A 21,099-nucleotide genomic window follows, 5' to 3' on the forward strand; every position below is an offset into this window, starting at 1 on the left:
CTTGCAGGATTGAGAAGTAGCATGACACTGCCCTCTACTGTCTGAATTTAAGAAACCTTACCTTTGCCTTTACCTTATCTTTGAACACACACACGCACAGGTGTACGCCCCTCCTGGTATTTTGGTATTTCCTTTGAACTCCAGCTTCCAGATAGCTGCAGATATGAGCATGAAAGAATCCCACCTGTGATGCAGCGTGAAGGGCAGCAGTGTAAGTGAACAGTCTGCAGCCGGCCTGACGTTGCCCCGGCCTGCGATGAGGGCTCAATCACTCCCTTATTTATTTTGTTATCAGATGATTGACGACAGGAACAAGTGCGTCCCTCAGCAGCAACTCAGGTGCTGCTAATCAGAACAGGAATATTTGTCCTGTGAGGTCATATTATTCTGAAGACTTAGATTTAAACTGGCAGCAAAGAGAGAGAAATTGAGCAAATGAGGGCTGTGATATGAGCCGTACAAGTGGTGCAGTTGACGGGTTAGGGTTAGGATAGGATAGTTTGAGGTTTGACCTCAACTTATCGCTTCTCCTATCTCATGGCCTTGCAACGAGATAACTCTGTTTTCATGGATGGATTAACAAACAGATAAATTGGGCACTGGGGAAAGGCCCCCAAGAGTTCAGGAGGGTACGGAGCCTCTGCATCAAGGGTTGTTAATACTTCCTGATAAAGACACTGGAAAAACACCAAAGACCAAAAATTATTGGTTTTTTGTTTTGTTTTTTCTTTCTGTAGTTATTCTGTGCCTCTGTCAGTCTCAGCAACCATGTTTTTTTTTTTGTTTGTTTGTTTTGTTTGTTTTACTCAGGAAACGTAATTCATGATAATAATTTAAGTTAGTTCTAAGTCTAGTTTCATGTGTGTGGCTCAAACTAAGGTCACGGGTCCATGTGCTGGTCAATAAACTATAAACTGTTCATCTATTTGTTATATGTTTATCTATTTTCTCAAATGTTGTGGAAATAAAATATATTTTCCTGTGTCCAATGTTTCATCACACTCACTGCTGTCTGTCAGCCATGAATCAGCTGCCATGAAATTGTATTAATCTTTACTGCCACAAGGGGGCGTAATTATTTCACCTATCTGTTTCTGTATAGCAACAGCAGGCTGATTTTAATGTAGTTCTCTTTCCAGGCTATTTACAAGGAAAAAAGACTCCCAAATGAGTTTGATTTGAAGTGGCTTTATGTTCTTTCTATTGATAGATCCATTAAATACTAATATATTTTAGGATTTAAATTTAGGACTCAAGGCTAAGTAGTTCTAAGACCAGTTCTGAGACCAGGTAGTGAAATGCTTACTCTTCATGCTTCAGCTCTTACTTTGGGTTGGTGATTATCTGGTGATTATGGGGAGACGCGCCATATGAATGAACCCATCAAATGAAAAACACAACAGCAAGTGATAGACTTTCACAAAGTGGGGTCACGGCCCATTTCTGCTCAGCCCAGAGAAGAAGAGGAAGAACAAAAGACTGGTGGCATGGTAAATATGGCCGTCATGTCTTGTGGTATTATGCAGATGAAGTGAGTACATGCCTGGACAGTTTCTTTGAGCACTTTAATGGGGAGGATTAGTACCAGATGTTCATTGGAGGCCGGTGGCCAGCCAATGGGGAGGAGAGCCATTTGGTCTGGGGGAGGAGCTGAGTCCCCCCCCGTGTTCAAGATTTCCTCTAACAGGTAGTCTGAAAACTAACCAGATCTTCAAGAGGCAGCAAACCCAGCAGCCAGGAGGCTTATTTGTGGATACTGCCCGGACGGTCTGCAGCATGCTGAGCAGGAAGGGATCTTGTGCGGGGATGATGAGCGTGGACCGCGGCAGGGTCGGGGAGAGGCTGCAGGCTGCTCTGGCCGGGCTGCAGGAGCTGCATCTGCTGAAGGACAGGCAGGGCGACATGGTGAGCTGGGCCCTGAGGATGGACCGGGAGGAGCCGCTCTCTTCGGTCCGGCTGATGGGGGCTGAGGAGCAGCGGCTGGAGGCGACCCTGACAGCCCTGAAGCAACAGCTGGTAAAAGCATTACACAGGCACAGGAACTGTCTGCATGTGGACTTATTTACATGAAGTTCGTGATGTGTTTGGATCAGCTGATGCTCAGGCACATTCACTCTTCAATTATTACCAGACACACTTTAATGCTCCCAGCGGGGGGTGGAAAAGTGGGATAGGTGTCATAAATCAAGGTTCAGTGCAGGACTTAGGGTTGTGTATGTGTGTGCAGGGAGGGGGGGGGGGGGGCTCAATCATTAACCACTAATGTCAGGAAATCAAAAGGAAAAAGAGAGAAAATGGTGGTGTGTTTTTAAAAGGTGGATTTTTCGCTGTAAGTGACACCCATTGGTGTGTGTGTGTGTGTGTGTGTGGGGGGGGGGTGGTGCACCATGACAAGCTTTTTCCATGTTGGCTGCTGTGGATGCAAAGGGATTCAGGTGCCTTGTTTGACTTTCGGCACATTTAATGAAGGAAAAATTGGCCAGCATTTAAAAATGATGTTTCACATTCCTTTAAATTACAGCAGGAAAAACACAGCGATAGACATCTTTGCAATAGACCCCACTCCGTCTTGCAAGAGCCTGAAATGGTAATGAAACGGTGCGTTTTTGCAGACTGTGACCCCGAATCTTCGTCTTAAGACCCACTGTAACAGTAAATTCCCAGCCAGAGCTGCAAAGCAAACAGTCCTTTATCCCAACCCCCAAGCTTTCCTCCTCAAGTAGTTTACACAATGGCCAGGCCCTCGCCGTGGGGGAGAAATGAGTTACCCACCACTGCTTCTTCCATGCTCCCCCATGTCCTGCTGGGGTTAATCATCAGCCACAGCTGAGCGCTTTGTTCTCCTGATGGCTGTACATTAGAGCATCCTTTATCTGGACAACACCTTTAATCAAATTACAGCTTTGGTAAAGCATGCCCTGAGCATTATGAGCAGTTTCAGCTTTTCGTACACATATATGAAAACCTCTGCGTAATTGCATGCATGTGGAGCCTTGTTGTACAACTTGTTTCTTTCCTTGAGTAAATCCAGCCTGACTTTCCCTTTCAGTTTGCGTTGGAGTGCTGCAGATTTTTCGGTGGGGGTTGACTAAAATGTTTTGCGCTGTCTCGTTTACAGTCTCGCCTTCGTAAACAGGATGTAGGCCTGAAGTCTCACTTGCAACAGCTGGACCAACAGATCAGTGAGCTTAAACTGGATGTAAGCAAGGCCTCCACAGAACAGCTGGAGAGTGACAGCAGGCCAAGTTCAGGTGTGTAGACAAACACACTAAAAGTCCTATAGTTGTTTACTTCAGTGAATTCAGTGAACACGCACACCCAGCTGAACATCAGGTATGTTACATACTGATAGTAATGGTAATGTGAAAATGCTCCCGATCTCTGCAGGTTTTTATGAGCTCAGTGATGGCAGCTCCTACTCCCTGTCTAACTCCTGCACCTCCGTGTATAGCGAATGTCTGTCGTCATCCCAGACAAGCCTTCTTCTCCTTCCCATGAGCCCCGCTAATTCCATTATTAGCCCTCCATCACAAGTTGATGTGTGCCGCCGGCGCTCTGCTGATGAGAGCACCACCCAGCCCATCCCTCCACGGGCCACAGGGCTCCATTTGGGCAGCAGCAGGATCCGAGCAAGCACTGCAGGCATCGAACAGGCCCGACCGAGACCTGTGTCGACAGGTAAACCCCAACTCTAATTAAAATCACTTAAGGGTAATTGGAGCCACGCAACTGTTGCTAAGCAACTTAACACATATTATTCTACATAATAACATGCAATTTGAGTGAGTTAGCGATTTGAAAGGTTGATCTGTGTTTTTTGTGTCACCAGGTGATCTTGATAGGATGATGACTCAAGGACCAAGCTACTACAAAGCTGTGGATGTGAAGAAACCCTCAGTGTGCCCAAACCTGAAGACCTCTGCAGTGGATCCCAAGTTTCAGAATAACCTTGTGTGCCGCGGTGGCACTGAAATGTACCACTACCCCAGCCCCCTGCATGCTGTGGCTCTCCAAAGTCCAATTTTTTCTACTGGTGGCAACCCAGCCATACCTGGACTTTTAGAAAGCCAAGGACCCCCAATGAATGGTTCTGACTCCTTTCGCAGGCCACAAATGGGTTATGAGACCAAAACCCTGGGTTACATTGACAAGCTCCTCCAGAGAAGCTTGAATAAAATCCAGAGTGAAACCAGCACAGAGCCTGATTACCACAGGAGGCCCACTGAAGTTGTAACAGTGTTTCCTGAAGTGTCTCAGAAAGAGGTGTGCTTGGTGGAGCCTCTTTCTGCTCAGACCACAAACATCGTCCCACTAGATACTGACCAGAAGAGGCACTGCCAAGAACCAGCTGCGAGTACAAACCACAAACAGCCAGTCAGAAGCCAGGAGGTTTCCTACAGGTACTCCTATCCTGTGGCCATGAGGGAGTACAGCTCTGATGAGGTCACCACCAGGTCATCGTCCCTCAGGAAGAGTAATAAGTCCCAAGGAGAATATGAAAGTGTAACAAGAAGCCACTCAGAGAAGAGATGTGGGCATAGTCCAGAGTCAAGACCGCAAGAGAGGAAGGGCCATAGACAAAGATTGGCAATGGCCCACAGCTCCAGCACAGAGGAGAGTCAAGGCCAAGAGGTTCAGGCTGGTCAAAGCGCTTCCCCTGAGTTTGTGCATGCCAAATTTGTCCCTGCTGGATCTCAGAGGGTCAAGGTGAGGCAGGCAGACCGTAAAACCAAAGCCGTGAAACTGAGGAGGAAAAGCAGTGATAAGCCTCGAGCAATGAGGCAGCAACATGGATACTCCTCCTGCGAAAGAACCAGAGAGGTCAGCGGTGGAACCAAGGGCGAACAGAGAAGGTCTGGAAAGGGAAAGGTGACCCAGAAACTTACCACCTGTCACACAGAGGAACACAGACAGGGCTCTGGTTCAGACTCCAGCCACTGTAGCCCAGGAGTCATGTACCCCCACAAGGTTCACCCGAAGTCACATCCCATCCCTGCTGCTACAAAGTCCGGCAAAAGCCGAAGACCTCAGTGCGTGGAGTATGAGCAGCCTGTGGAACAGAGGAAGAAGAGGCAGGGGGCTGCCAAGTGGCCGTCCAATGCAGAGATGTTCCAGGCCTCGTGTGCTCAGCATCAAAGGTCGAAAGAGTCCCGTGCTCTGGCTCCAGGGAGCATGCAGATGGTCCGCAGTATGAGTGCCAAGCCAGGCCAGTGGATCGGACCCCCCCGCCCCTTCCAGTCTTCCATGTCCTCTAACTCTTTCCTCCACACTCTCAATGCCAGATACCCACCAGCGCCTTTCCAACTGTCCAGCCACTACCCACCCAGATGTGAGTCTGAGTATTCAGCTGAATGCGCCTCCCTGTTTCACTCCACCATCGCTGAAAGCAGCGAGGGGGAGATGAGCGATAACACCACCAACCGCTTTGGAGATAGCGAGTCCAGCCAGAGCTTCCACTCCTTCTCGGACTCTGACAGCAGCCTCTCCCTGGATGAGGAGGACCAGCTGGACAGTCACGAGGAGGAGGGAGGCCTTGTGTGGGCCGAAGCCGCTCTGGGGCCCACCGCGGCAGGAAGGCCCCTCCAGCAGCTCCCACGCCCTGAGCCATCAGCCTGCCGGATCAAAGCTTCCCGAGCACTGAAGAAGAAGATCCGTCGGTTCCAGCCTGCTTCCCTGAAGGTTATGACCTTGGTTTAGTGACCTCCTCTCAGGTGCAAAGAAATCTGGTCAGAAAAATGGTTCAGGCACGCCTGTTTTTTTTTAACACAGCACCCTTAATCATCACTGAGTCCCAGTCATTAAACTGCACTGCATTCGTGCACTGATTTATTTTATTTTTTTTTGCTGGAACTTAAAAAAATATATTAAGAATTTTCATTTGGTGAAACCTGAACGGTGTACAAAATGGTTCTTTGTATAACATAAAAAACATGTAGAACACGATTGTTCCAGTTACTCTTAATTTGTAAATACTTATGTTGTTGTCATGACAGTGGCTGGGAAGTGGCTTTCTTTGACAGTTTCATTGAAGTTTATGTCATATAATTGTTTGTATCTCAAAAATAAAACCAACCTTTTTACATTTATCGAATATAATTGTTTATTTTCTGCTAATTTCTTAATATTGATCATGGGTTATCAGTACCTACATTTACCTTATTAGAATAAACATATTTATTCTATATCTGGACATTTTGCCTTGATTGCTCTGCATCCTCCAATTCTTCTCAAGATCACATCTGCCAGCCTCTCTCTTCTCCTGGTGAATGTCTGTCACACGTGGAAAAAAAAAAAAATCTCTGCTTAATCTTCAAAAACGCCCCGCTGAGGCTGACTAGTTTAGCACAGATAGTACTAACGGCTCCTTATCTGGTTTCGTCATCGTGCCCAGCTGTTGGTTTAATAAGCTGCGCCTTCGACAATCCAACCAGGCAGTCGCGTTTAATTACAGGGTGAAACTTATCAGCCTCACTCATTTGTATGCAAGTGAACACACTCGCAATGCAGTGACACAGGATCACGCTCTTACGGTTTCACAAATAGACATTAAGATGATGGTAGAGGAAGCTCGGGTTTCTGGGGAGAGACTTGTTGTTTTTTTAAACAGCTGGTGTATATGGCTGGGGTCGCATGGGATTAAGCAGGAATGACAGACCACAAGAGGCTCCTCACTTCAGAGCTGTCATGAAGAGATTAGACAGTGGGTAGCTGCACAGAGTTGCCCAATAATCTCATTTTCAAAATCTGCCTCGGTATCTTTCCATTAAAATTTTTGTCAAATGATGGGGTGAGGAAAAGGGCACGCACAAAGGTAAGCAGTCCAGTGACCAGCCTTCCAAACATCAGCCCTCTCTCCCGCGGTCATATGTAATAATGTTTTCTCCCATCAGGCAGCCACTGTGACCTTAAAGTTCCCAACTAAGACTAAAACTAAGAAGCTTATGCGGCTGACAAACATTTTCAACATTTCATCAAAATGTACTTTGAAGTTGTGTTCCCTGCGGATCTAATCACCGCGGAGACCATTATTTTTAAGACTTATAAATCATCTATTCAGAAGGACTCTGTCTCATTCTCTGGTAACAAGAAATGTTCCATTCTCTTTCAAAAAAAAAAAAAAGAAAAGAAGAAGGCATCATTCATTAAATAGAAGTATTCGTTAGGGCATGTGTTAATTCAGCAGCATTCTTTTCTCTATTCATCTGACAAAAAATAGGTCCAAAGGGCAAAAACCCTAATTCACATCAAAGACTTCAATTTAAGTTTAGCAAGTTGCTTCAGTGGAATGAACTTATTAGGACTTCTACATCCAGCTGACCTCTGTCCTCTTTTTAACAGAGACAGCAGTGGGATTAGTGCTGCTGTTTTCAACCCAACACAGAGGCAGCATGACAGGCCTGGACTTGTCTTTGATGTTGAGGATAGCTGGACTGCGTCAGCTTGACCTTGTGTGCTTGCTGACCTTTCCATCTGTAGGGCTGACTCATCTCTGAGGGCACATCTCATCACAATAGAAGGGTCAGGGACCTTTTGGTAGCTTCGCTGTCTCTGGTCTCGTCTCTTTTTGTGCTTTTCTATGTTCAATTTGTCTGTCATTTACTTTCTTTTGACGCATTGTTTGGGCCTGCTCTTAGAAGGTGAGTTAAGTCCACCTGTGCACTGCAAGTGCTGCTCTTTGGTTTTTCCAGAATAACAAATAGTCACTGCCTTAACATCTACATGATGCAATCCCAAAAGCTGGTTAAAGATGATTCAGCCAGGGAGTATAATCTCTAGGGATCCAATATGCAGCAGGTGCAAGCCTGCAAATATGAATTGATTGTGATTTATTTTTTGTGGTATAAAATTGAGTGCAGAGGGAAGAGTTACAAAATACTCCCTGTGGATGGCTGTCAAGTTGACTACAGATATCACGTGGGATATCATTACGCAAACTTCAGTTCAAGCGGTCTGTCTTAGACATTGTGTACATGAGAACACGGGCCAATGAGCAAACAAAACCCTCCACTCTTAGCTGAGGTCACTGGGATCTTTTAGAAACAGCAAAGAAAGAACCATGACGATTTTTTTCTATTGGAATATCTGTATTTAATGTTTTAATTTCACGCAGTTGGGAAAGTGTAAATGTAAATGTAATTGCACCCAAACAAAAAGGCGCTGAAAATAAATAGTTTAACCAATGAAATAAAAATACCGTGATTGATGTCGTACTCACGCCCCAGATTTCCTCACACGCGCTCGCTAAAATAGTCTCTGCAGAGCGTGTCTGTTAATGTCCACTGAGATATAAATAGGTGCAAGTGTCATGCCAGACCACTCGAAGTACTAGGACAGGTAAACACTGAAGTAATGCAGAGAACACATGCCACTGAGCTACTTTGGACAGTGATCTTATTATGCATCAGGTCAGTTTACTTCTTGAGTCATCTGCTGACACGCATCTTATTTAATTCACAACCATTTCATTCAGATCTGAGCCTTAAGGTGTCCAAAACAAAACGGACTATTAAACTGTATCCAAATATAAATATAGCACATCACATTTAACAATCTGCTGAGAAAGTGATACCTGGAGAATAACAACAACAAAAAAATGACACACAAATGCGGGAGAGACAGAAAACATAGAAAGCAGTGAGAACAACAGTGGGTGTGCCACAGACAGGTACTAATTAAACTTTGACTTGGTTCACATTAGGTCACAGTTGGAGGAGGGGTGCTCCATGAGGTAATCCCAAAACCCAACACGCACCAATTCTTCCCAGTCCGTCTCCACACTCAAAACACACAGTGCCCCACCAGGCTGTCTGTGTTTTCTCTGCTTATCATAGTTAATATATTATGTCTGCTGAAGCAAACGATACTTGATTTTCACGTAGTTCCCTCTCTTGCTCACGTCCGTTTGTGTTTGCCTATTTTTCACTGGATATTTCTGACGTCATGTTGCTTCCCTGCTGTGAATACTAGAGCATGGGTGCTGGGCTTCAGATATAAAATGTGGATTTACTACATTGACAAGTGGGAGCTCAGAAACTCATTACCACACTGATGAGAAGAGCCTCCATCTCCTACCCACAATTCATCCTTGCAAATGCAGAGGGGAGGAGGGTCGTGCTCTTCCAGGTTCCTGCAAAGCAAAAAGGATTATCTTTAGTTTGACATGTTAAATATCTTCAACCACCAACACTTAACCAGATGTACTCATGAAAGCCTACAAACTTACACACAGACAGTTGTTGCTGTTTTAAGCTGCAAACGTGGTGTTTTCTGGGAAAGCATCATAACTAGATGTGATGACAGCTGGAAAATATGCAAAGGACTAGGTCAAATTTCAATGCTGACAAATTAACAAGGTCAGCAGTGAGGTCATACTGAACATTTGTGGATTCTAGTTGTCTGTAGCGAAACAGCTAAGATTCACTCAGCTCCCGTTTGACCCCTTCGAGGGGGGATGGGCCTGACAGTGTGTGAGGTGGCTTTTGTCCCTTTGCTTACAGTACATATGAATGGGGCTGGACCGGAATGTCCAACCTCATGAATGTCAATTGTCTGAGGCCTGGGTTAAGGAGAAGACTCCTCTGGGTGTGTAGAAGCAAACAATAGAGATAGAGCACAGAGAGATGAGGAGATGGAAAGCGGAGGAAATGAGCAGGAAGAGATGAGCTGCCAGAGGACAAGTGTGAAAGATCAGGAGCAGTAGAGACAGAGCATGAAGATGAGGCAAATGGAGGAAAAGCAACGAGGAGATGTACGACGTTTCGCTCCTGTGAGCCCTAACTGGCCTTTCCTCAACCACCACCTGCTCCTCTTCAAGCACATCCTGTCATTTAATACCTAATCCCTTCATTCACTCCGGTGTGTTTACTAACCATTGTCTCAGTTCCCTTCAAGCTGTGGTCAAGAGGTGGTTCAAAAGTTCGCAGTGTATAAAGAGCATGCACTCACAGTAACCAGGCTATTGTGAGCGCACTCGTCCCTACCAAGCAATTGTCTGAGACAGAGAGAGAGACTGCATGCAAGTGAAGGCGTTTGGGTCCTCGTCTTTGAGGCCAGCGTCAGTTTATTTCTATCGGAATAGATCATTGGACTGCAGTGCGCTTAAAGGCTTCCATTTAACTCCATTTGTTTCACTAGTCAACACACTTTATTGCAAAAAAAAAAAAAAAAAGCCAACTTTTTTCACATTATTCATTCTTCTCTGAATACCACTTAACATTTTATCAGTTTCTTGATCACCTCTATTACCAAGTTCACTCTCTCCCAGTTGCTCAGTTTGGCCTGGTCGAAGAAGATTCCCGGTTGCTTCAAATTTCTAACCCTAACCCACGGTGTAGTAAGGTTTAGAGCAGATAACTGGAGGCAGACATAGTCTCTCAAATGAAGAGACTCAAGCTGTAAGATTATACAAATTGATTAGGATCTGGAAAAGATAAGAGCTGTAATGTAACTTTACTTTCATTGTGGCTGAGACAAGTTGGTGCTACTTGCATTAAACTTTATAGAAACAGTCTAGTCAATGCTTACAGCAAGACTTCATGCTTGGGTAGTCAAAAATAATTGCTCCACAATTTTTCTGTGACTTGCTCAAGTTTTTACCCAGAGTGTGCACGTTTCAGGAGTAGACATGAGCTCATGAAGACGAATGGCAGCAAGTGCATTTGCAAAGTAGTTTCCTTTGAATATGTGGTGCTTCCCCCCTTTTATCAGTCCCCAGTGTCTGCGAGACAACGTCCTGGCTGGTTTTATGAGCAGGATGTCCTGTGTCAGCTCTGAGCTCTGACTCTCTTTTGTGAAGCCTCAGGCTCTAAACAGCTAAATTGAGCCACCCCAGGCCCACATGTCCTCTGAGAGCTGTAACTATCTTGCTTTATCTTGCCTTTTTCCTTCCAGTGCCAGGTTTGTCAAGTGACTCGCCAACAAAGCCACCAATTCTCATTATGAACAAAAACAAGCCTCAACTCTTCTGAAGTTTTGTGTGTGTGTGTGTGTGTGTGAGAGAGAGAAAGAGAGCTCTGAAGGAGGACATCAAAAGAGCGGCGAGAGTGACAGCTGGTCCTCCTCTTGGTCGGGCCCCCTGATAAGATCACAGTGACAGGAGAACATGGGACCCAACAGGTACCTCCCTCTTCCTCCCGCCCCTACACCCTCCACGCTGCTCCCATATGGCCACTAACAAGTCCTTTACCTCACAACATGTTAATTTCTCAACTTAGCATTTCCGTCCCTTAAAAGGTGACCATTGATTCTAGAGCATTTATTTCTATTAAAAGCATGCGCTTGCCTCTTTATCTACAGCCACAGGAACATTTTATCTTCTTAGCCCTCTCTACTCATCACCTCCACTCTATTTGTCTGCCCTTCATGTGTGACTGCTCCTCTTCTACAAGGAGCCATAAAACTGTTGCAAGTGTGTTCACAGCGTGTTGTGTTGAGTGCTGTGGTTTTCTACAGCTCCTAATGGACTCCAGCCGTCTAACACCTATAAAAATATTTTAAATATCTCTAAAGGTGTCTTTCCTCTAGATGCGCTCCAGTTAAAGACGGACTCAGCTGGCATGTCTGAAACAGTCAATATTGTATTAATTTTATGAGCAAGGAAGTGTTTGGTAGCCTCGTGGTTTTATGGTTCCTCATCCTCCTCATTCATTTCCATAAGTTATCCTGATTAACAGTTCCTTTAATTGCTTCTTCTTGATGTGGGAAAAACAAAATGAGAATGGAAGTAATGATCTAAATTAAGATTTAAAAATTAAAATTAAAAACCACATATACACAAAGCATGGGAGACAGTCCAATTAAATTTTATTCAGCAGGGGGGAAATTGCTTGTTATGGGGAAAACTGCTGCATTTCCTTGGGGTCAGCAGCTTGCTGTTTGATTTGTTTTGCCTTTGTCTCCCAGGTATAGTTAGCGGTTAGCTTGTGAACCTCCATCTGAGACAGGTCCCAGCTTGCAGGTGCAGCAGAAAAGATTTAACAATGTGAGATTGTGGGGGAATAATGAGGCTTGTAGTTTCCCCCAACAGAACCAGGTTCAGATATATTGTATAGCGTGTCCATTCCTATCCTGTTGTTTAGCATTGGTCTCTATTTCACTGTTTCTTTTTTTACTGCATGTCTCAAGGCAAAAAGCAAACAAACACGAAACTGAGGAGCAGACAAATGTAATTTCAGCTGGCTCCGCTAACACGTTACAGGACACCCTAAGGTCTTGTCTCTGGACTGATTAGGACAGGTCGGCCCTCCTTTCTCAGTGCAAAGGGTCAGAGGTCATGCAGGGAACAGACTGATTCTCCATGCACTCAAGTCTCTGCACCAACAGGAAACTCGATGAGGACGGACAGGTTCCAACAGCTGTCACCATCAGACCAACCAGTACCTGTTTAGTTTATCATAACTTGTCTAAATGCATTGCTTATGAGTAAAAACACTTAAAGTTGCATGTTGTTCATGCCGAAGAGGGTAAAAGTTTGAAATTATACATGGTATTGTCATTTGCGTGGATTATGCACTGATGAATGGCTCTTTGAAACATGACACAAAAGCATCTGAGGGGGGAGGGCTGGCCTTAACCCTTTGTGTTGGGGTATTAGGGAAAGTTGAAGGAGAAGGTTTACAGGAAAGAAAATGATATTGTGAGCAGCATTGCGAGGTATTAATTAGGGATCTGTGAAAGGAAGGCACTGCAAATTACAATTCTTTCCTCAAACGTAGTGATATCTAAAGGATAGATGTTGGTGTTGTGTTTTGACACCCAAAGGTAACATATGGTGAGGCTTCCTTTATGTGCTCCTGACAGTTCGCGCCACAGCTTCCTGGCATAAATATGTTAAAGGGGTGGCAACTGAACTTCCCTTTATAGCTCTGAAAGTAAACATTAACACCTGACAGTGAATGTGCTTCCAGATAAACCGATATTACAGTTCTGATTTACGTTCTGCTGGCAAAGATGAAGGGACTTCTGATCACATCCCCTCACATGCAGGCCATGGCTAATATTTCATCATATTAACAGCACAGAAGTGGATAAATCTTTAAAGTCTGGACAATAGCACTGTGAAAAGCTACCCCCAGAGGCCTGGCCGATGACATGTGGATGATATGTTTATATGGGGTGTGTACCGAGGCAGTAAATCACGGTAGGTCTGCGGTGTAAGGAAGGATGATGGTCTATCTGGGGCCCCATGTGTTTTTTTGAGAGTGAAAGGGGCTAGCTTGGGGGTAAACCCTGTCACTATGAGAGAGGCTGACCCGGCAGGTTTGACCTCGGAGCTCCTTTGAACAGGACAACCCAGGGTAACACTCAAGGCCAGTTTGTTGAGGGATTTGCACATGAAGGATGGAGGATTTAAAGGCTCTTGCAAGAGGACTGCAACTGGATCCCTTGCTTTTTTTTTTTTTTTTTTTTTTTTTTCTGCATGTGTTTTACATTATTAGAAAAACAGATGAGGTTCACGTGTATCAAAACATGATTCCCTTGGAGAATGTAATATATGAGTGTTTGAGCGTGTTTTCAGCCATATTCTGATGAGGTCAAGTTGGAACATCAAAGCGTCCTTGTAACTCTAACTATCTGACTTCAGTTAACCATCTGCCCTTGCCTATTTATGCACTGTATGAAAACGAGGTTAACTGGTAGAATCTGCGGCGACATGACAGGTTTATTCATAGAAAATGTACATTATATGGTCTTCATAAAGGTGGTGCAAAAGGGTGTAAAAGAGCAATAAAACAGCTACAGTGGAAGGTCCTGTAAGAGAGTAGGTGACAACCCAGCTAAAAGGAGCTCTATCTTTCTAGCTGAAGTACTAATGTCAACAGTATAGGTTTATGGTTCTCGTATGCTATGGTAGACAGGTTTTCCACTTGAAAACAACAATTAAAGCCTTTTGCGTGGGAATGCTGCACAATATGGCCTCATTTAGGATTATGTAGTCACGCTACCTCATGGCGCCACTTGACAAATATCTCAGTCATTAAATAAATATGACAAAAGATGAAAGATAAGGTGAAGTAGGCCATAGAGCCCGGTGGTGTGTGTGTGTGTCAACGCCACACTCAAGGCTCCCTGGAAAATCTATCTTATTGATCAGTGCTGAAAGTGCTTGAGTTAGATCAATGCCCATCCCTTTTCACTGCTCTTTACAATCTGTACCAAAAGCATATCCTCATCCCTTGAGATCAATGTCAGTGAAAAAATCCTCTGCGGGGTGGGCGAATGGATTTCCCCCCTATCTGGTAAGGAAGGCTATTAAAACCATGACTAAAAGGGATGAAATAAAAGAGAAGGACAAGGTAGACAGTTGGGGAGAGAAAGGACCCCAGCTTTGATCTCGCTCTCTCTGTGGATCTGGCATCCAGATGACCTGTGCTTACAGAGCAGATTAGCCTTGACAGTTGTTTCTGGAGCAAAAGGGCCTAATCTAAAGATGTCTGGAGATTCTCAGCCTTGCAACGTAAAGGCCAGAGCAGGAACGCTGTGTCAAAAACCCACGCAGCATTTCATCTGGCTTTATCTCAAGACTGCAGAGCAAAGATCCATGGGGCAGATTAGCGTGTTTACATTTGCCTGAGATTTTTATCCTGACATTCCTGTAGATTCAGGCATGCTGTGAAAGCCAAGAGTGAATTCCTGTCTTTAGGAAAACAGTGAATCCCTGCAGAGAAGAAGCTTTTTATTTTGGTGTTGTGACAGACAGTGCATAAGCTAAAGCTGCATGTTCTTGCACAGAAGAGCACTGCTTGGGCATATCACAGTGTGTACCTACCAAACACCGTAGCTCTGACATCTACTATGTGTTGTCATGGCATTCCTCCAAACACAGTAGGGATGCATTTAGGAGCTTTGTATTCCCTGTGTTTACCAAGTGTCTTGGGCAATCCAGCAATGAGGCACAGGATGCTAGTCTCCACAATGACAAGTCTCTGGATCCTCTGTGAAGGAGTAACACATGCAGAGAACGGCGTCTAATCTCATAAAACAATAGTGTGCAAGGACTGAGTTGTTATGTCACTTATCCATCGCGTTGGCTAGAATGCTAATGGCACACATCCTCTTCACTCTTTCCCTTCCTCCCCATTGCTTCCTACCTCATCCATCACATCAGTAGGGAGGACTCAATATTTAGCGCATTCTTACACAGGCTTTAAGACATCTCTGTGCCATAAGTGGATTTGTGAACCAGGAAACGTGGCTGTATTTATAGAAGGATCTCAGGAAAGGTCAAAGGACAGTAATCTGACCCCTTTTAGCATGGCATCAGCTAATATAGCCAACTGCAATCTGGGTTAGATGCTTAAGTGGCTATTCCAGGTGTGAGATGAATTTCTCCAAACTTGCTCCTCCTCACTGAGCATACATGTGCAGAAAGTAATGGACTACTGTAAATCCTTAATGTGCTATTGAGTTTACTGGAGTGGTGGCAGGGGAATAACTCTCATCAATCACCCATTGTAAACACCAGCTCAATTAAGAAGTGATGCGTACTGGCGTTTAGCATAATGAAAGGGCTAAGACTGCTCCCCTGTTGATGAAAAGATCTTTACTGCCGAGGCTGTTTCTGACACAGAAATCAATATGGTGGGCTTCTTGGCTTGAAGTAGTATTTGTACTATGTTGGATGAGATTGTTTCTGTTGTTGATTTAATTTGGAAAAAAATTTTTACTGACTGCAAATAATTTCTAAAGTAATGTTGTGCAAATATATAAAAAGTAGGTGGGAAAAGATGTAAAAGCCTTCGGTTTGTCTGTTTCAGCTCATTGTTAAAAGTAGTTTGACTTTTTTTTAAATCTATGATTGACAGTATATTCCTGAAGCGAATATAAAGATTAAAACTTTAACTGGATGAATTGGCACATTTTTTCCATGAAGATTTGATTTAAACTTTCGTGTCCTTCTGACCATGATTTTTAATAACCTTGGATATCCCCTGAGTCAGCACTTTCCCTTTTCCCAACTCACAAAATTGATCTAATTACCATCACCTTCAGCTGTACTTTGCATTTCGTGGTAAATGTTGCATCCACCAAACATCACCTTGTTAGTAATGCAAGTATAAAATGCTGACGGCAGTATGTAGCTCCATAAAATATATGATTTCTGTGGCTAAAATGAGAACCAGGCTGGATTGCCAGGCACAATTGGAGATTTTTAAATCAAATTATAGGCATGCAAAAACATGTTATGCTTTATGTGCTGTTTGGACACATGCTAAAAGATATAGGAATAAGGGAAATTCTGATGTAAATGTAAAGTGATTTGACCACATGGAGTGAAACATATTGAAACTTCGATTCATTACTGATCTCTAGGTTGATTTATAGGTGATTAAAAAAATGCATTGTTGGTTATGTACTTTGCCAAACTAAATGTTTAAATACCCATCAGCTGACTCTTATTACATATTCCTACTTCTTTGCCATTTCTTCATCGCAAATCTGACAGCAGCCCCCTGCACAGTCCATCCTTCATCCCTGAATGAGCCTGTTGTCTAATGAGGGGCTTAGACTCAGAGCCATTACTTCACCACTGTTGAGAGCCTGTCTTTTCCATCATGTTGCTCAGCCTCTCTGCTCTCACCCTCTCTATTTTACCGTTCAAAGTGGTCTGAGAAGAGCACACTGTGGAAACTCAGCAGTGGTTGAACTCCTGTGCTCCTTGGGTTTAAGTCCTATGTCCAGCCCGGTGCAGCACTAACCTTTAATTTTTAAACTAGAAACGTGTGTGCTCCCTCTTCTCAGCAAATTTAAAAACATTCACTCTGAATAATTTTGATGCATTAAGGAATGATTTATTTCATTGTATTATCAACATTTATTATAGTTGACTTGGCGTTCGTATGCATTTTCTTTGCTAAAACCTAAATGTGTTGCACAATATTGCACAATTGCAGCCATCTTGTTTTAACTCTAAAGTAATGTAATTACAAGGCAAGCATTGCAATCAGCCTGTGATATTCTAATGGTAATGCTAAGATAACAGGTTCCACATTCAGGTGATAAACATGTAATTAAATCCATTATGCTGTCAAAACAATGGAGGGATATATGCAAAAGTCAAATTTATCAAAAAACGTCTAAAAAAAGTTAATTGGTATAACTCAATGGCAGAGATCCGCACACTCCACACACTCCACACACTTCACAGAGAGTGTGTTCTGCGCTGAGTAGTTGGTGGTAAAACGAGTTCCTCCTTTCACACAAACACAAGTTCCTCTTGACACACAAACACAACATGTCTGAATGAGTTTTGGTGTGAGGCTTCTACCTCATGGTGTGAGGTGCTTTTTTCATCTAACACCCATTCACCAAATGTCAATTGGCAAATAAGCTCAGCCCACCCCCACAGAAGGCCCTGATTAGACTGGCTACTCTCTTCGCAAAGGATAGGAGACAAGAAGATGCTAAATGTAGGCAAATAAGGAATTATAGACCTTTAAATGGGCGCCGCCTCACACAATACTAAACATTTTAAATCCTGCAGCCACACAGATGCACATGAAGACACGCCAAAACAAACACACAATTATCTGCATCACAGAAGTCTTATTTATGGTTTACCCTTTTACACAAAAACACAACCTTTGAGTGCTTGAAATGTTATCATGCAACGATCACAATGTAAATAGAGACAACCAACTAGAGGAAATACACTAACATATCGTCTGCACTACAAAAGGTCTTCATCTCCGACAAGATAAAGACACAAAGGGACCAATGAGCCCCTTTTCAAGCCAGTGGACAGCATTCCTTTATTAGCTTTTGAACTTTCTCTGCTTTAGGCCTTTCCTGCTACTCCAACACTACTATTGTTCTGGTGTGGTCATCAAGAACGTCTTGGGTGTGTATGTTGGTTGTCTGCAGTTGAATGCTCCCCTGATTCTTGTTTTGCCTTGTGAACAGGCCTGGACGACACACCCCACACCACTAATGCTCTCTCAGGTGAGGCAGGAGGCACCAGCCACAGACCTGTGTGAGAAAACCAAGACATCCCATAACGCTTCACTGCCAAAGGACAATTCAATATAACTAGACTCCATTAAGAAGATATCACTCATGACAGCTAAGTGAAAAATATAATTTTTGTGTGTGCTCTGATGAAACCAATGGTTTTCATAGAGAGTTGCACAACCAAAATTTCCTTGGTAGCAGGCAGTTGTCATAACATTTGGTAAATATATGTCTATTCTTTTTATCCACAATGTAACAAATACACATCTTTTCACTGCTTGAATTCAGCTTCTCAATGAGCAATGACCCAATTAGCTCAACTCAACATGTTCATGTAAGACAGCCAGTCACTGAGTTCAACCCCACAGGTGTCCAGAGTGGAAGCCCAGAAACATCAAAAGCCATCTTTTATGATCCTTTTTATGGTCTACTCGTTTTGCCTATTCTAGTTGCCCATCATGTCTTTCTCAATGCTAAGTGAAGCATCTTTCAAGAGGAATTCCGGGGCCAGTTATGTAGATATCTAATCCTTTGTTTTACATAATTAGAGGTAAATGTGTCGCCGTTATTTTTTGTTATGCCACATCTTCATTGTGCAGAATTCTATTTCCATTTGAAATCCATAAAATCCTTTTTTGTTTTGGGGAACTCAAGCATAGGAATATTGCAATATGCAATATAAGAAATATGGCAAAGACAGTGGAGCAAAAATACAGGTTGTGTGACTAATTATAAACCTGAGGAACAGGAAAACATTTCCCAGGAGGACTCATTTTGTTTGCTATGACTAGTTTTAAACAGAGTATTTGCAAAAGTACCTCCTAGATGTTTACAGTGTGATTATGTGGTATTTAAGTTGCATTTCCAAAATATGATGTGAGAATTTTGTATTGAATGTATATGATACCAGTCATAATCATGTCAAACTAAATACACAAGGATGTTAGTGCATAAAACATATTAATGTTATACTGGAGATTCTCAGCCTTGTAACACACTATATGTCGGTTTTATTTAAACCCATCATCGCACTCCTACATGTTAACTATACATTTCAGTTGGCACTGCTCTAATTGGTGAAAAGTTTGTCATAATGTTGCTCGTCGTGGCTGAGCTAACCACTTGAATAACAAAGCACATTCAATTTTTACAGCATCCAAGGACCCGGGACATGCTGTCCATCCAGTATCCGCACCTCCGGTCTACTTTGCCCTCTCCCTGCTGCGTCCACTTCTTGTCCTGTGTTCCTTGAAGACCGCAAAGGCGTAATCAATGAGTCATGTGTCCTGATTACCACCAACTCCCTATGGGGCATCTTCAAAGGGCTCCAGAGGGGATGGAGAGAGGGAGCAGCATTACCTTGCATGGGGTAATTACAAGTTGGGGCTCCAAGGTTTGTACTCCCTTTCCATGGAGAGTCAGGCTGAAAGACAGGCCAGTTAACAATTCAGCCAGTCATGTTAGCGCAGTGGGAGGCTCTTTCAACTACTGATTACAAACTGGTGGTGTATACCCTCCAAAATTATACAAATCCACCCTCATGCACACACAAAAACACATGCTGTAGAGGTGTGTGCTTACCAAGTGACAGTAACAGATAAGGAGAACACAGGCAAAGACACGAGAGATACTAAACAGAAAGAACAGTCGAAATGTTCAGGTTTGTTGCAGCTGAGTACACGCTTGTCTATCCGAGGAAAACAAGCAGAAAGCTTCACTGTTGGTGGATTAAAAGGACCATAAAACTAGACAAACAAACCTGAGCACTGTTTGGATGGCTTTAGGCATTTCTCCATTACTTCCACTTACAGTTTATCCAATAACATGCTCTTTTTTTCTTTTTTTTTTTTTGGTTTCATTGCAGGTGGAAGTCTTTTATATTTCTTAAAGCTAAAATTCAAGTCCAAAATCACAAGGTTGGTTATTTTGTCTTGGCTTTGTGTCTGTTTTCGAAACAGCGCCGTTCTTAATGTTATTAAGTTAACATGCATAACTCAAAAATATTCTATTTGTTAACCAAATGTTTTTTTTTTTTTCATTTACGAAAAACTCTGTTGTGTCAACACAGCAATTGCAAAGGTCACAGCATTTAATTGCTGTTATTACATTTCGATCAGCAGCTGTTTAGTTCCGTTTAGATCCAATGTTATGCTTGTATTGTCTATTTAGATGTGCTCTTTTATCATTTATGACGCTAAAAGGTGGTTAATTAGTGCTTATAGAATGATGATTACATGGAAAGTTTACTAGGAGTGGTGACATGGAGACTGTATGGCGGTTCATGTCTTAAGGTTAAGACTCCAGTAAACCTTGTCTGCACGGCAGCAAATTAAGAAGGGTGATCAAAGACAAAACAGTCATTAGCTTCCTGTAATATGGTAGAATAATACAAAAGCAAAGTGTGCGTTTGTATTTGCGCTTAACCTGAGTTTTGGTTGTCAGTCAGGGGATTCCCATTCAGGTTCTGTAGCTCGTTTGAATGAAAATCTGTTTTACAGGTGCTTTGCTTATTAAAAATACAAACTAAGAATATCCATAATGTTGGTGACAACAATATATAGAAATTATTGTCAGTCTTCCAATACTTAAAAATTACAGATAAAAGAAATACATTTTTGAAACGCAGTTCTTTCTTTGAGTCCACTTATTTACATGAGTGTAGCCTCCAATCATTCATTTGCACCAATGGTCTGCCTTTCCTTTTTGCTTTTCTTTTTTTTTCCTCTCTCGCTGCCATTTCAAACAGGCAAGAAGGAATTATCCCATCCTGCCCTCTTGTGGTTAAAACCTATGAGTAAGACTGGCATTCAAACAATAGTAATGTGAAGGCTACTTTCGATTTATAAGTGATAAATATACTATATACTATATAATATAGATGTTTATATGACAGACTTATTGTTATTTTGTGTGTGTATATTTTATTTATTAATTTATTTCTTATTGGATAGATAGATAGATATATAGATTGATTGATTGATTGATTGATATCGAAGGTATAAAGTTAAAATACAAAACTTGCTGGTGTACGGCAGTTTCATTAAATGTATGTAAAGGTTAAATGGGATTGACTACTTTTAAAACTTAAACCATCCAGACGAGCTAATTAAAAGGGGTCAGAATTAAATGGAAAAAATCCTGGGTTTAAAA

The 21,099-nt window shown here is 42.9% G+C and overlaps 1 protein-coding gene across 1 annotated transcript; it reads left to right on the top strand.

Annotated features, from left to right (window-relative positions):
• Positions 1-1,710: 1,710 nt before the first annotated feature.
• On the top strand, positions 1,711-6,190 carry dact2 (dishevelled-binding antagonist of beta-catenin 2). Its single transcript, XM_029521136.1, has 4 exons — positions 1,711-2,016; positions 3,119-3,251; positions 3,388-3,678; positions 3,830-6,190. The coding sequence occupies exons 1-4, from the start codon at positions 1,777-1,779 to the stop codon at positions 5,695-5,697; spliced, it is 2,532 nt and encodes an 843-aa protein (XP_029376996.1). The 5' UTR covers positions 1,711-1,776; the 3' UTR covers positions 5,698-6,190.
• The last annotated feature ends 14,909 nt before the right edge of the window (positions 6,191-21,099 follow it).

Source organism: Echeneis naucrates, chromosome 15 (genome assembly GCF_900963305.1).
Source record: "Echeneis naucrates chromosome 15, fEcheNa1.1, whole genome shotgun sequence".
Taxonomy (NCBI): domain Eukaryota; kingdom Metazoa; phylum Chordata; class Actinopteri; order Carangiformes; family Echeneidae; genus Echeneis; species Echeneis naucrates.

What these genes read in the sequence shown, in the direction of transcription:
- dact2 (XM_029521136.1), top strand. Translation starts at nt 1,777, where the DNA reads ATGCTGAGCAGGAAGGGATCTTGTGCGGGGATGATGAGCGTGGACCGC. An exon ending in CAGCCCTGAAGCAACAGCTG is followed by an intron (nt 2,017 to 3,118) that starts GTAAAAGCATTA and finishes TCTCGTTTACAG; the next exon opens with TCTCGCCTTCGTAAACAGGA. An exon ending in ACCGAGACCTGTGTCGACAG is followed by an intron (nt 3,679 to 3,829) that starts GTAAACCCCAAC and finishes TTGTGTCACCAG; the next exon opens with GTGATCTTGATAGGATGATG.